Source organism: Trachinotus anak, unplaced genomic scaffold (genome assembly GCF_046630095.1).
Source record: "Trachinotus anak isolate AG129_WGS33_773 ecotype Australia unplaced genomic scaffold, CSIRO_AGI_Tana_v1 ptg000011l, whole genome shotgun sequence".
NCBI lineage: Eukaryota > Metazoa > Chordata > Actinopteri > Carangiformes > Carangidae > Trachinotus > Trachinotus anak.
In genome coordinates this window covers 29235313-29251661 of record NW_027273862.1, presented here as the reverse complement: position 1 = coordinate 29251661, position 16349 = coordinate 29235313, and the positions used below count along the sequence as shown (strand labels likewise).

The following is a 16349-nucleotide window of genomic DNA, read 5'->3' as shown; positions in this document are numbered from 1 at the left end:
TCTTCTCACCTCCCAGCCCCACGTTGTATGTGGGGAGCAGCTCGTCCACAGCCCCTACATGCAGTGCCTCGCCTCCCTGGCTGTGGGTCTTCACCTGGACCAGCTCCTGTGTCGCCCCCCTGTGCCACCTCACCTTCGACGCTGCCCACCAGAGTCTGGCACGGCCGTCTGGAGCGCCAGCGAGTGGGCGTGGTTGGACTGCTTCTCTACAACAGTCAAGGCAGCTGAGGCCCTCGCTCGAGGCGCCACCTTCCCCGAGTCCTTCTCCGTTCCCGACCTGGAGCCTGTGCCCAAAGATGAGATGGCTCTGCTCATGGTGAGGGAGGCTGCTGCTGTTTGTGACTGTAATTTATGATGTAATGAAAACCTGTGTGCTACATAACAAGACATAACTACACCTTCATCCCTGTTCTTCAGGACAACAGTAAATGGGCGTCTGGTATGGATGAACAGATCATGTCCTGGGCCACCTCCAGACCAGAGGTAATATAGATTCATACCTAGATTATCTGTAATAAGTAGTTTGTCTGTGGAGGTAACAGCTGCTGTTTTAACCCATTTATTTAATGTGTCTGTGTGTCTGTGTGTCTGTGTGTGTGTGTGTGTGTGTGTGTGTGTTTGCAGGACTGGCACCTTGGAGGGAAGTGTGACGTGTTTCTGTGGGGAGCAGGGCGACATGGTCAGCTGGCAGAGGCAGGCAGAAACATCCTGGTGCCGACCAACGCTCCGTCGTTCTCTCAGGCACAACAGGTACAGACAGACGGCTCACAGACAGACAGACGGCTCACAGACAGACAGACGGCTCACAGACAGACGGCTCACAGACAGACAGACAGACGGCTCACAGACAGACAGACGGCTCACAGACAGACGGCTCACAGACAGACAGACAGACGGCTCACAGACAGACGGCTCACAGACAGACAGACAGACGGCTCACAGACAGACAGCCAGCTCACAGACAGACAGCCAGCTCACAGACAGACAGACGGCTCACAGACAGACAGACAGCTCACAGACAGACAGACAGACAGTTCACAGACTCCTCCTCCTCCTCAGGTGGTGTGCGGTCAGAACTGCACCTTTGTGATCCAGCCTAACGGGACAGTGTTGGCCTGTGGAGAAGGAAGCTACGGACGCCTGGGACAAGGCAACTCTGACGACCTGCACGTGCTCACTGTCATCTCTGCCCTTCAAGGTGACACGTTTGTTGTTGTTACAGTACAGAGTGACTGTCAGGTGACTGTGTCACTGAAGTGGCTCATTATCTGCCGGCCCTCTTGGTCGAGGTCACGTTACTTGATTTATTATATTGCTAAGTACTGAGAAAAATAGGATAATAATTTCATGTACTACATGTAGTTGATGTAAATAATTCTTGGCCTCAGTGTCTCTGCTGGTTTTCTGTCATCGTTTAACAGACCTGAAACAGATATTAAACTTCAGTCTATGTGGGATCAGGGCTTAAAGGGTCTTTGGTGAACTCTTCAGAAACCGGACTTCAGTAATGTTTCTATCTCGTCCCTGTTTTCCACAGGTTTTGTCGTGACTCAGCTGGTGACGTCATGCGGCAGCGATGGTCACTCCATGGCTCTGACAGAGAGCGGCGAGGTGTTCAGCTGGGGGGACGGGGACTACGGTAAGCTGGGCCACGGGAACAGTGACCGCCAGCGCCGACCCAGACAGATCGAGGCTCTGCAGGGAGAGGAGGTGGTGCAGGTCAGTCTGTCACACAGTGAACATGGAGTATTGTTCTGGTTAAAGTGAAGCTCACAGCTCAAAGGACCCAAAACTCAGGATGATTTTGCTGCATATTTGTTTGCCTTTGTTTGCTCATGTGTAGTCAAGTTCTCAGTTTTTATCCTTTTATGCCACGATTTGTTTCTTCCTCCTCCCCAGATGTCCTGTGGGTTCAAACATTCGGCAGTGGTAACAGCTGATGGGAAACTTTTCACATTTGGTAACGGTGATTACGGCAGACTGGGGCTGGGAAACACCTCCAACAAGAAGCTGCCAGAGAAGGTCACGGCTCTGGAGGGCTACCAAGTCGGACAGGTGGGACAGAGAAATACTGTCAATAAAGAAGCATAATGCATCATTTTAACCGTTAGCATGAGTTTAATTCAGTACTTGTTGGCTTGACCTCAGACAGGACTCAAAGAAGCTTTGATCTTATGACAATGTTTTTATTGCTGATGTTTTTCCAGCTTGAATATTTTGAAGGTTTTGAAAACAGAGCTGATGGTCACACGTGTTCCCTCCTCAGGTGGCTTGTGGTTTGAACCACACGTTGGTCGTCTCCGCTGATGGAATGATGGTTTGGGCTTTTGGTGACGGAGACTATGGAAAACTGGGACTTGGCAATTCCACAGCCAAGTCCTCACCTCAGGTACAGGCTGTGAGGCCTGCTGCTTCATCTGAACAGTCAGACCTGACGTTACGATGTTGATCTGTGAAACCAGTTTCTGTTTCTTCATTTTGAATTTTTCATCCTATAGAAAGTGGACGTGCTGTGTGGCATCGGCATCAAAAAAGTGGCCTGTGGAACTCAGTTCTCCGTGGCTTTAACCAAAGACGGCAAAGTTTTCACATTCGGCCAAGGTACGATATGTTTTCCCCTCTTTAATATTAGAGCTGCAATGATTGGTCAGTTAATCAAATGGTCGATCAACAGGAAATCAATCTGGAATTATTTCAACAACCACTTAATCATTTAAGTAATTTCTCAGGCAAAAATGCAAATATTTAGTGGTTTCAGCCTCTCAAATGTGATGATTTGCTGCTTTTTGTTGATAATTAACTGAGAATGTTTGAGTTGTGAACGTTTTTTTTTAATGGACTAAATGATTAAACTGCAAATCAATTGCGAAAATGATCAGCAAATTAAATGATAATAATTTATAGCCCTAATAATGACATTTTGGTCTTTTTGCCTCAGTGACATTTTAGTTTTTCATCTTCATACAAATTTTTATAAAACTTTGTTTAAAAGTTTGTTGTTGTGTAGTAAACAAGTTTATCTTCACAATAGAGTTCATATTAAAGGTCCATCCAGTCTAAAGGTAGATGTCCATGTAGATCATCAAATGTTCAGGACTTCTGGAACTTTGTGATGTCATAATAAAGCAGTCACTGCTCTCAGCCACGCCCCAAGCCCCGTCCACCTGGACCCACCATCCAACCTTACAGGATTTGGTTTCTCTGAGTGTTTACCTGAAATCTGCTACATTTTTATCGGATCACTCAGAAAACAGTCAGCCAATCAGAAGAGAGGCCCAGATCCTCTCTTCTCATTGGCTGGCTGACTGACCTGTTGTTACTAGAGCTCCAGAGAGAAGCCTGAGAGAGGAGATGTAAAACTACACTGAGAGGGTTTTTGGTTCTTAAAACCACAAATATATCTTCTGATGGAGATCAACACTTCAGATAAAACACAGGAGAAGAGTAAAACATGGACCTTTAAATTCATTTGTTGTTGTGTTGGTGTTTTCATCATTTGTAAAGTTTTTTTCCTTTTCTGTTACAGACCGCCTAATTGGCTTGCCAGAGGGCCGAGCCAGGAACCACAACCGGCCCCAACAGGTGCCGGCTCTGTCAGGGATCCACATCCAGGACATCGCTGTCGGAGCTGAGCACACCCTGGTGCTCTCCTCCACGGGAGACGTTTACACCTGGGGCAGCAACTCGGAGGGACAGGTAACCTGCTGACACACTCACTGAGCCCCCACTGAATGACTGACACTCAGTCTGTACAGTAATAAAACAGAACAGGGGGCAGCAAAGGAAAAGTGTCAATAATGATGATGTCAGGATGAGGAAACTATTTATAACCTTTTATTAGGTACGGTATGTTCATAGAATCAAAATGAACTGATTCACAATTGTGTGGTTGGTTTCACAGTTTTTAGACAAACTTGTCCTGAAATGTTCTGATTGTAAATGATTTATTTATGTGTTATTTACTGTGAATGAATACTTCATGCTAACTTTGTGTGATTGTGTAACCTTGTGTTGTGTAGCTGGGTCTGGGCCACACCAATCATGTCCGAGAGCCAACACTGGTGACGGCACTGCAGGGCAAGAACATCCACCAGATCTCCGCTGGACGCTGCCACAGTGCCGCGTGGACAGCTCCCTCTGTTCCGCCTCGAGCGCCAGGTGAGACTCACCTGTCCAAAATGCAACCGCTGTGTAATGGGCTGACACTTAATCCTGCAGTGCTGCTGGGACGTGAAGTGAATACCACAGCACATTGTTGTCAGATGAGGCACCGACATTGTGTGGTGAACAACACTACTGAGGAATTTCATGGGTTGTGGTTAAAAGCTGCCTGAGGCCTCATTCCAGAGGTTTCTGCTAAAAGACTGTTTTCATGTAGTAAAACAGAAAATCTCTGAAAATATTACCATGAAATAAAAGTGAACTAGGAAGGAGTCCTGGGTGGTTCCTGCAGAACTCATTTAAATATGTAATTATTAATAATTTTTTTGGTCATTTGAAAGAAGATGAATTAGGAGCTATTCAGATTGTTTCAGTCATTTTTCAAACAAAAATTCTCAACATTTGCTTGTTTCAACTTCTCAAGTGTGAAGATTTGCTGCTTTTGATCGAAGTAAATTAAATGAGATCTTAAAGCTGACTGACAGCTGCTCTGACAAAAAACTAAACAGGGAATGTGAAGGCATGACCCTTATTTCTAGGAAAGCGTGACGGGTATTTTTTTCTCTTTTTTGACATTTTATAGACTAAACAGTTAAATTCTTAAATCCAGTAAATCATCTGCAAGTCAACTAGTCATGAAAATAATCATTTACTAAATTTCATAATAATCTTTCATACTGTTTCTGATTTTTATATACTACTTGTTTATATGCTACTTTGTTCAGTGTAAAATTACTGTATTTGTTTTTCTCTCTTTCACTCCTCCATCGTTACCCTCATCCTGCCTCCCTCTGGTCATGCCTCTCTGCTCTGTCCTCGTCTCTCATGGTCTCGGTGTCTCTCTCCTCCTCAGGCTCGTCGGTTCCTCTCCAGCTGGGTCTGCCTGTGGCGGTGCCTCCTCAGTACAGCGGGCTGAAGGAGGTGAGCATCGAGGCGGTGAGGGCTCGCCTACGCCTCCTCTACCACTTCTCCGACCTCATGTACTCCTCGTGGAGACTTCTCAACCTCAGCCCCAACAACCAGGTAGGAAAGAACCAGGTCACAAACACAAGACACTCAAGTCTTGTTTATATTGTAGATAAACTGTTACCAGTAGAAATTTAAATGAAGATTTTTGCAGGGAAAAATTGTCTTTTTTGAACAAAAGCCACTACGTGTATTCAAGGAGGGTTACATTTCAAAATAAGGGAAGCAGTAAAAGCTGCACCACAGGTCTGAAGAGTTGCACAGTGTTTGTTACTCTGTTGTATAATGATGGTAAATATAATTCTTTCTTCACAGAGCTGTACCTCCCACTACAACGCTGGTACCTGGGGGATTGTTCAGGGCCAGTTGAGGCCCCTGTTGGCTCCAAGAGTGTACACTCTGCCCATGGTGCGCTCCATAGGCAAGACCATGGTGCAGGGCAAGAACTACGGCCCCCAGATCACCGTCAAACGTATCTCCACCCGGTCAGTTCTCCACTGGACTTTGTCTTTCTGTGTAGCAAACAGGTCTTTGTGTGTCCAAACTGTTGGACCTGGTTTGAAACAGAGCCTTCGGAGGCCCACCAGAGCCCAACCCACCGGAACCCAACCCACGTATTTAAAAAAAAACATCCAAAAAAAAACAGACCTGATCTGAAAGGGACCTGAGAACAGTCAGAGCGGATCCCAGTAGACCAGGGGATATTAAGACCTGATCCATGTCAGCGTCTCACACTTCACTCTGACTCAAACACACATTTTCTCCAGTGATGAAGACAAACTTATGGGACTGAGTCTGACTGAGGCCCTGGTTTGGGTCCTGGTCACAAAGTAGACTCATGACCTGTAGAACATGTTTAATAAAGAAAGGTTTTAAACCAACAGAGGGAATCGTTTCAAACATCAGCACAATGAGTGAACACAGCTGATCACAGTGTGCCAGGTTTTGTCTTGTCTGACATTAAGTCCAATCTGCTGCTTTGAAGTGATGATGAACTCAGTTCACAGACCTTTTATAACATCAGAATACTATATTTATACTAATTTCTCTCACACACAGAATTGTTTATATAGTTATATTAAATGTTGATGGTCTTCAAATGAGAAGTGGTAAAAAAAAAAAAATTACATTACAAAAGGATGTTGCACAGACACAGTATAAACAGAATATAAGCAGTTGTGTAGTAACTGTAACATGTTTGGTCGACTCACAGGCTGATACTAAAAGTTGATTTTAAAATGCCAATAACTAGTAGAAGGTTTGACAAAGAGGTGTAAACAGACAAACTGTGAGCATCAAATGGAAAAGAGTGATCGGCCTTTAGATCTCAGGGGCCTGGAGGTCAGACATCCACAGTTAACTGGTGCAAACTAAATCTGTAGTTAACCTGTGTTTGATTAGTAAAGTAGCAGCTTGATCTTTGCAGTAATTTACAAACAAACAGAGAACGATGCTCAAACAGAATTTGCTGTAGCTCAGAGTGAAAACAGCTGCAGTAACGACCAAAGTCTCTTCATGTGGAGAACTGAGGAGGAGTTTGTGCTGTGTCTCAATGTTAAAACATTAAACTCTTCTTTTCCCTGGACTCTGACCATCTGCAGGGGGCGGAAGTGTAAACCCATCTTCGTGCAGATCGCTCGTCAGGTTGTGAAGCTGAATGCCTCTGACCTTCGCCTGCCCTCGAGGGCGTGGAAGGTGAAACTGGTGGGAGAGGGGGCGGATGACGCCGGCGGGGTCTTTGATGACACCATCACAGAGATGTGTCAGGTACGGTCAGGTCTGACTCCAGATGAGCCAGATGTTTACTGGGGGTCTCATGATACAGTGATTTTTGTTTGTTTGTAGGAGTTGGAGACGGGGGTGGTGGACCTGCTCATCCCCTCCCCGAACGCCACAGCAGAGGTCGGCTACAACAGAGACAGGTGAGGGGACCAAGAGGAAACACGTCTGTGCAAATGTGTCCAAAGTTACTGATTTAAAATAACGTCTGATATTGAAATGAAACCAGGATTTGTTTATTCTGTTATTGTGTGAAGTTACAGCTCAGTACTCCCACAGGAGAAAAGATCACAAAAATAACAACCTGACAAACATCATTAGTTGAAAACTAATATTGGATGAATATGAAACACTTTTTAAAGATGATATTGATCAGTAGTTGTGGCAGCTTGGAGCTACATCCTTAATCTCCTTTATTTATCTTCCCCCAACAAGGCTCTTTGTTTCTTTTTTAATCTAATATTTCTTATTTGATTTAATTTCAAACTGATTTCATTTTCTTAAATCCTGTGTTGAAGCCTTGTGGCGTTTTCAGTTTTCTTACATGTTCATTTTTTGCTGCTCTCTCCCTCATATCTTGAAAAAGAAAATATGCTACTTCACTGTTTTTTAAAAGAAACAGTAGAAAACAAGAACAAACAAAACTCAGGGTTAACTGAGGGTTAACTAAACCCTTAACTAAACTAAACTAAACTCTAACCCTTCAACAACAAAACTTCTCAGAGTTCTCATGAAACATCATCCAAGTCTCTATAAAGCTGATCTGCTCATTTCATCCCTAAAATATGAACATTAGAGGTGAGATTTTAGACGTGTTGCTCCTGTGAGAGCTCGTCCTGTCTGCACAGTCGTGGCGCTCGTTGGCTAATGTGCTGCTACATGACCTGAGTGTCATCTTAATAAACAACTTCCACCAAACATGTCTGCGTCCTTTCATCCGCCCAGGTTCCTCCTCAACCCGTCTGCCTGCCTGGACGAGCACATGCTGCAGTTCAAGTTTCTGGGCATCCTGATGGGCGTCGCCATCCGCACCAAGAAGCCTCTGGACCTGCACCTGGCTCCTCTGGTGTGGAAACAGCTGTGCTGCATCCCCCTGATGCTGGAGGACCTGGAGGAGGTGGACCTCCTCTATGTGCAGACGCTCAAAAGCATTCTTCACATTGAAGACAGCGGCATCACTGAGGATAATTTCCATGAGGTGGGAGATGGGTTTTTGATTTTGGTGTAAGGTGAAGGTGATGATGTGAGAAAGTTTTAAATGCAGAGAAATCCACAGTTTTAATCAAGGTAACAGTCTGTTTACACGTTTTAGATCTTAGTCATTTTTAACTGTATATTTTAACCAAATGAAGGATTTCAGTCATCAAATGTCTCGATCTTCAGTATCAAAAAAAAAAAAGCTGAGCAAATTTTAAGAGCAGCTCAGCTCCCAGCTGCTCCGAGACGCCATGTTTCTGCTGAAACACTGGTTTTTAATGTGAAACCACAGTTTTAATCACCGGGTCTGTTTGTTTTGGAGAGGAGGAGACATCTGTGGATAATTCAGGTCCTGGTAAAAACCTCCTGATCTATTATCACAGAATTTATCCTGACTGGGAGAAACTGAAGGCAATGTGGCGAAGACAACTGCTCCCAAAATCCCACGTCACTTCACGATTGATGGACCCCTAGTGGCAAAAAATTATTGTATTGTGCGTTTAAAGAGTCCAACAAACTTAGAATAAATTTGGAAAAAGATAAAGATAATTTAACATGTGAATCATCATCATGTGTTTGTGTATTGTGTTGGAAAAAGCAGATACTGTAATGATCTGTTGTGGGGGTGTTGCTCCTGAGTGGTTCTCTGCTCGGTCCAGGGCTCGGTCTAATTGCTGATACTGAGTGATTGCACTCTGTGCTTCAGGTGATAAAGTTTGTGGTATTTCCAGTTTTTATTGGCACAGGAAGAGTTGATCATTTTTGTTTCCCGTCGGACTTTAAGGAGCCTCGTCTGAGACTGTTCCACTGCTGTCTTGATAAAATCAGCTTCTTCGTCCTCAACAGATCTTTACGTTTGCTCTTTCTGCTCTGACTCCTGAAGTTTCCTCTGAAGGAGGAAGCTTCTCTTTCCTTTTCCATAAAGACAGTTCTGTAGCTTTGTTTCTGTGATTTCTTGTTAGTTTGCTGTCAACTTGTGTAACTTAGACTCTATATTTAAGTTTCTTACTAAGAAAACATTTCCATCACAATCAGTGGTTTTATCATTTATATCACTCAGCTCAGTGATTTATAGTAAATCTTCATGAACATCAGTTTAGATGCTGATGAATCTTAAAAAATGAAAGTAATTTCTGTTTGTGACTAATCAGATTAATTGAATGGCTCATAACTTCATCACCAAACAAAAATAATATCAACGTTGATCCAAGATACCACAGTATAAAATATACGATGAAAATTATCAGAGGGTTGATGAATGAACTAAAACTCGGGTGTGGTGGTGAAAGTGTCTGTGCAGTAGTTTAAATTTAACAGCTAAACGTGTCCTGTGCTGTATATTAGCAGCAGAGTTTACAGGAGACGCACAGAGAGCTCTGCTGCCTGAGTGTCCACACAGACTGGATTTACGATGGTGAATGTAAATTTGTCTTTGGCTTCATCAGATTGGAAACTTTTACTGCTTATAAAAATTGAATGAGCGTCATTCCACCTCCTGAGGGCTCAGCAGTAAACACCACTTACACACATTGCACTGTATTTAGGCCTAAGCACAGGCTGCAACGGCACAATAAAGAATTTTCAAAGTCAACATTAACGTCTTTGTAACCACGGGCTCACTGAACGCCTGGGAATTGTTCTGACAGCGCGGGCGGCAGGTTTACCTCTCCTCGGCCATGTGAACGTTTGATTCATCACAATCACACGTGTGCTGCCTAAAACTTTAATAAGCAGCCAGTTCACAGCCGCAGGAGCCTGTTTTTCTTCCCACAGCCAGACTTCACTGTCACAAACCAAAACCAACTTCAAATGATGTCACATACCACGGCCACGCCCCCCCTGCTGAGAGCCAACAGGAGCCAGCGATGGGTTTACAGGAGGTTCAGCTTATTTATGGACGTTAATGAACCAAACGTGGCTCTGAATCTGTGCTCACACTCCACACTCCAAACTGGCTGAGAAAACTGTGACAATAATGTGGCTGTGACCAGTTTGAAGCATTGTGAAAGCTTAATCTCAGCCCTGCTGGGGGGGGGGCTGCGGGGGGGTTTAAACACCAGCACTCAGAGCTCATCTGAGGTCATCTCTGGTACACGCTGTTCTTCTCCCAGCGCTGATAAAAGCTCAGCACGTCTTTGGCTCTGGCCATTACTGGTACAACCACTCTGACACAGACCACACACCCCCCTCTTCCCCCCCAACCACACCCATAAGCCACAGATCGGCTGGCTCTAACAGCAGAAAGCTAACATATCCCGGAGCCCCTTTTCTGTCCAAACAACCTCACACAACCCCTGCACTGTAAAGCCCCAGCCTGCAGGAATGCCAGGGCCGCTGTTGATGCAGCATATCCTGCCCGGCGGAGACTTGGCCCCGCTCCCAGCCTTATAGAGGAGGGGGGGGGGGGTTTGGAGCCACAACACTGCCATGGTGGGCTCCATCAGCCAGGCTGACGGAGGATGATTGCATCTGCTGCACTGGCATGAACGGAGGGAGTGTGGGAGAGTGAAAGAATCTCCTTCTTCTTTTCTGCTTTTCTGTTGGCACTGATTTGACTTGTGCCAGACGAGCAGTCAGATGTCTGACCAGGACTTTATCATCTCATTGCTCAGCAGGACAGTGAATAAGTGAACAGACACATTTTAGCTTCTTTCACTGATTCTTCTCGTCTGTCACGTCTCCATTTATATAACAGAAACTTTTACAGACGATTAAAACCTCTGCCAAGGAGGTTCTGGTTTCACACGTCTGTTACTCAGAAAGAACTGAACTGATTTGCATTTTGAGGGATGGGACAAGAGTCGGGCAAGAACCTGTTAAACTCTGGTGCAGATCAGATGAAGGGGGCAGATCCAGGAATTTTTTTTCATCACTTTCCTTTATCACATTGTGAGATAGAGCTGTTTTCATTCATATGTCACCTTGGTGGAGTTTACGTAAAAAAAAAAAAAAAAAAAAAACAGACCAGAGGTGTCCTGAGCTGATCCTGAGGATCAGTATCAAGGTCAATCGTATTTTAAAGGTCCCATAATTTAGATTTTTCTGATGTTGAAGTGTTGATCTCCACCAGAAGATATATTTGTGGTTTTAACAACCAAAAACCATCTCAGTGTAGTTTTACATCTCCTCTCTCAGGCTTCTCTCTGGAGCTCTGGTAACAACAGGTCAGTCAGCCAATCAGAGGAGAGGATCTGAGCCTCTCTTCTGATTGGCTGACTGTTTTCTGAGTGAGTAATAGAAATATAGCAGATTTCAGGTAAACACTCAGAGAAACCAAATCCTGTAAGGTTGGATGGTGGGTCCAGGTGGGCGGGGCTTGGCAGCATGGCTGAGAGCAGTGACTGCTTTGTTGTGACATCACAAAGTTCCAGAAGTCCTGACGGCTGGTTTTAAGGCTCAGTTTCTGAATACAGGCTGTGCGCATTTCTCTATGGACTGAGGCTTTGATTCTTTCACAGTATTAATATAGAACCTAGACCTGCTTTATAATCACAAACACATGGACATCTTCCTTTAGACTGTGTGGGATCTTTAGTGGATCATATTGGCTAAAGTAAATCAGATCAGAAAAAGATCGGATTGTTACTTTACTGTACTTCTGTGTTTTTTCCACCTCAGGCTGCTGCTGTTGCAGCGCTTCTCTCTTTCCCGCAGCAGAACTGTGATGAGAGTGAAAATTAGTGTGTGAAATTATTTGGACACATGATTTCTAACACTAACCTGTTATCTCGCCTCTCTCTCGTTGGCAGCTTCTCACTTTTAGCTGGAGCTGTCTGACGTTTTCAGCTCTGGCAGCAGCTCATAGCAGCTAATGCTAATTAATGCTAATTATTTGACAAACAAGTCCAACATTACTTTCTCTGCTCAGCCGGAGTGAGATGTCCAATAAGTTGAAATGACCCTGTAGAGTTAAATGTGAACAAAGTTTCTGTTTACTTCTCATACTGTGTTTATCTCTGAGGGTCTAACATGTTGAATCTGTTTCCTCCCTCAGAAAACATTTGGAAAGCTAATTAATAGATATAATAAAATAATAGATATTTTAAATCGTCCATTGTTTTAATTCCACGTTCACTGACTAGCAGTATTTTTCTTCTTTATACTAGACTGTGCTTCTTTGTGCTGCCGCCCACTGTCCATCGGTGGAATAGCATGAAGCCTTCATTATATACATGTGCATGATGCAAACAAAACAGGAACCCTCTGATTAAACAGGGTACACAGGGAGCCATTCATTGTAAATAAGTGACATTTAAGAATTAATTTTCCATCAGAGGAGTTGTCTTTACAATACAAACTAACATATTGTATCTACAGTACAGAGACCTGTATCTCAGAGTTGTACTGATGATTTTTGTGGTTGTTTTCCAGATGATTCCTCTGGATTCCTTTGTCGGGCAGAGTGCAGATGGGAAAATGGTGCCCATCATTCCAGGAGGAAACAGCATCCCCCTCACTTTCTCCAACAGGAAGGAGTATGTGGAAAGAGCTATCGAGTACAGGCTGCATGAAATCGACCGACAGGTAAGACTCTGTCTGATGAGAGCGCCGCTGTAACTGCAGGAGTGTGTCAGGAGTGTGTCAGGGTTATTTTTTAAAGGTCCAGATGAAAACATGATCCCACACATTCAGTCCACAGTTAAACTGTTTTTCTTGAATGTCTTTTTTAATTAAAATAGAATCACAGATTCTACATTAAAGCAACAAAAATGTTAAGCTGCATAAATACTTCTTCTCTGGACTGGACTTCATTGTCTCATATTAAGAGTTAACAAAGCTAACGTTAGCATCGAGCTCTTTCTGAAGCAGCAGATTTTAGTGAAGAATAAAATTCAGTCCAGCCCCTTAGCTCATTAGCATATTTCCCTCTTTTTTATAATAGTTTATATAAGGTAGCCAGAAAGAAGTAAACACATTTAATTAACAGAAATCTCATTGGCTTAAAGGATAAGTGTGTTTCTACAATTTTATTATTCTGTGAAATACTGTGGCCCTGAGGGCTCAACACACTGCAACACAAGAAAACACATGCAAGTGGACAAAACAAACAAATTCAGAAAACATCAGTTTGACAACACATGAGCTGTCACGAGCAAACACTCAGGTGTGCTGCAGGCAAACGACAACTGACGTGTTTCCAGGGGACACAAAAAGTGATGGACCTGGTTTGTTGTTTGATACTTGAAGTTAAAAGTGTTGAACAAGTGCGCAAATCAGAATCAGAATCAGTTTTATTGCCAAGTATGTTTTCACATACAAGGAATTTTTTCTGGTGATTGGTGCAATTGATCAGCAACAGTGGGGCTCTCTAGCCTTGTTGATGAGGCTAATAGCAGATGGGAAGAAGCTATTTTTGTGGCGAGAGGTTTTGGTCCTGAAGGACCGCAGCCTCCTGCCAGAGGGGAGTGTCACAAAGAGTTTGTGAACAAATGGATGTATTATAATGTATTATATGTATTATAATGCACATATATTATTTATACATATATTATAATACATATACAAGTGCGTCCCTGCTGGGTTCATAATTTTTTCCCCTGGAAACGTTTCCGTTGTGTTCTTGTCAGTATTTGCAGAGTGTTGAGTATTTGCAGCACATGTGTTGTCAAATTGATGAAGATGTTTTTGTAGTTTGTTTGTGTTTTGTCTATTTGCATGTTTTTTATAAGTTGCAGTGTGTTGACCTCTCAGGGCCACCGTACTGAAAAAAACCAAAACCAACAAAGCTTTATTTGTCTCTTGATACTTTCTGACTTCCTTCCTTTTGTTCACAGTGAAGACTTCACTTTTAAAGGCTGTTATTTAGATGCACTGACCCTTTAAACAAACTGAGGAGTGGAGAGAGCACCTGACTTCACGCCCTGAAATCTCCCGCCTGTCTCCTCCCAGGTGGCGGCGGTTCGCGAGGGGATGTCGTGGATCGTGCCGGTGCCGCTGCTGTCCCTGCTGACGGCCAAGCAGCTGGAGCAGATGGTGTGCGGCATGCCGGAGATCTGCTGCGACGTGCTGAAGAAGGTGGTGCGGTACAGAGAGGTGGACGAGCAGCACTCCCTGGTGCAGTGGTTCTGGCAGACTCTGGAGGAGTTCTCCAACGAGGAGCGGGTCCTCTTCATGCGCTTCGTCTCCGGACGCTCAAGGCTGCCCGCCAACACGGCCGACATTTCTCAGAGGTTTCAGATCATGAAGGTGGACAGGGTGAGTGGACCAGGATCTCGAGGGTCTTTACTCTCTGGGGGACCAGTTGGAGGTGTTGTTCAGATACAGGAGGAAAAGCAGTGTCACTGGCTCATTAATGTTTCAACACTTTTGTGGTGATGCAGATTTTTGCACTTTAGATGGTAATGCTAAGCTAAGCCTTCGGACTCCAGCTCTGTACTTAAAGGAGCTGTTTGTAAGTTTTGCTACTGCTACATAACTAATGTTAGCATTAACAGCTGTTTACCATCAGTCTAGAAGAAACTTTTTGAGTTCAGCACCAAACTTTATTCCTTTACTCCTCCGTCTCCAGAGGTGGAAATCAGCACCAGTGTTAACTCTCGTCTCTATCATGTCTCTTCTTCTACTGAAGTTAGCGTGTAGGGCTGGGCGACATGGTTTCCATGTTCTGGACGATTCACGATTTTAAATGGATTTTGTTCTGCCTACATGAACTCAAGAGAAAACATTGCTCTCATTTCACCGGATGCTTTTGTCTCAGGTGTTGGAAAAGGTTTGTTGTGCTGCTACTTTTACAAACTCTGCACAGCACATTGGTCTGTTCCAGGTCAGACCTTGCAAAACCAAACCATGTCCATATGACTGAAGCAACATGACCTTTTATCACTATCATCTTTTGCAGCTGCTGTTGTCCGTTTACCCAGAGGAGCTCAGACATTAAGGTGTGTCTGGGAAATTGCGCCAACCGCCGCACTTTGGTGACTGCAGAGAATTACTCGCACTGGCTCTTAATTGATGGAGGAAGCCTTAATCTCGTTTTCACGATTTAACCATCTTCAAATAGTTTATAAATAAAAACCATTTATCGCCCTATTATAACCTCTTGTCTTGTAAACACAACAATCACCACCACTGCTCCCAGCAGGAAACCACGGTCAGCTGCAGAGAAAAAGTAGTTTCTTTAACCTACAGATATGAAAGTAGTAAAGGGAATAAATCAAAGAAATAAGTTTGCAAAAACTTTGCCATGGCCAAAGCTTGTTGTGGAGGTGCATCCATTGTTGACTCATTGTTGAAGAGGAGAGTAGCTGTGGCAGTCGCTGCGTTTACACTGTCTCATTCACTGTGATAAAGAATTAGAATCACAGTGAGCAGAAAGTCTGCAGTGGAGACTGTTTGGCTGCCTGACGAGGAGCACCGACTCCTTTACTGTGAAATATTCTCTGCTGACACTGTTGAAGTGATGCTCTCTCTCTCTCTCTCTCTCTCTCTCTCTCTCTCTCTCTCTCTCTCTCTCTGTCTGCAGCCGTACGACAGCCTGCCCACCTCTCAGACCTGTTTCTTCCAGCTCCGTCTGCCTCCGTACTCGAGCCAGGCCGTGATGGCGGAGAGACTGCGCTACGCCATCAACAACTGCCGCTCCATCGACATGGACAACTACATGCTGTCTCGTAACGTGGACAACGCTGAGGGCTCGGACACGGACTACTAAGCAGGCACCTCCACCCATGCACAGAAATAAATCATAGAGTCCCAGAAATGACCGGGCATGGACTGTCTTATTCAAGATACACACACACACACACACACACACACACACACACACACACACACACACACACACACACACACACACACACACTCTCTCAGATGTATCGTCATCACTGCATCAGTTGTAGGAAACTCCTGAGCGAACAGGCCACTTTTTACATCAGTTTTATGTACTTTAAACAGCACAGGTTTTCATTTCTCCTTGTGGTTTATTAGCAGTTTTTAATGACACAAAAATCCACATGAGAAGTGCATTTAGTGTTAATTTTTTTTTTCATTACTCCACATCCCATTTTCTGGGTTTCTGCATGGAGGTTATGTTTATTTGTTTGGAAATGTGTATAGAATATAAAAGCAAGTGGTGGTGGAGGAAAAAGAATATTGTACATTGTGTAAAATGCTTCATTAGGAAAATGTTTTGCATAATATCCATATTTATTGTTTTCATTGCCGATGCCGAGTTTCCCAAAGCATACAACAAAAAAACAACAATAAATGCTGCATAATTGATTTGTTGTTCTGCTGCTTTATACTTGAAA

The 16349-nt window shown here is 43.9% G+C and overlaps 1 protein-coding gene across 8 annotated transcripts in view; it reads left to right on the top strand.

Annotated features, from left to right (window-relative positions):
- The window catches only part of herc1 (HECT and RLD domain containing E3 ubiquitin protein ligase family member 1), a 61072-nt gene extending 44752 nt beyond the window's left edge, over positions 1–16320 (top strand). For all 8 annotated transcript variants that reach the window (XM_071489702.1, XM_071489699.1, XM_071489700.1 and 5 more), the window contains exons 62-79: positions 17–316; positions 418–483; positions 625–750; positions 1060–1198; positions 1538–1719; positions 1900–2055; positions 2267–2389; positions 2499–2601; positions 3527–3696; positions 4020–4158; positions 5015–5184; positions 5443–5612; positions 6729–6894; positions 6973–7049; positions 7852–8104; positions 12475–12627; positions 13993–14298; positions 15566–16320. In XM_071489702.1, coding sequence (XP_071345803.1) covers positions 17–316; positions 418–483; positions 625–750; positions 1060–1198; positions 1538–1719; positions 1900–2055; positions 2267–2389; positions 2499–2601; positions 3527–3696; positions 4020–4158; positions 5015–5184; positions 5443–5612; positions 6729–6894; positions 6973–7049; positions 7852–8104; positions 12475–12627; positions 13993–14298; positions 15566–15751 — 2985 coding nt within the window. In that variant the 3' untranslated portion in view covers positions 15752–16320. The remainder of the gene's footprint in view (positions 1–16; positions 317–417; positions 484–624; positions 751–1059; positions 1199–1537; positions 1720–1899; positions 2056–2266; positions 2390–2498; positions 2602–3526; positions 3697–4019; positions 4159–5014; positions 5185–5442; positions 5613–6728; positions 6895–6972; positions 7050–7851; positions 8105–12474; positions 12628–13992; positions 14299–15565) is intronic.
- Positions 16321–16349: the final 29 nt, after the last annotated feature.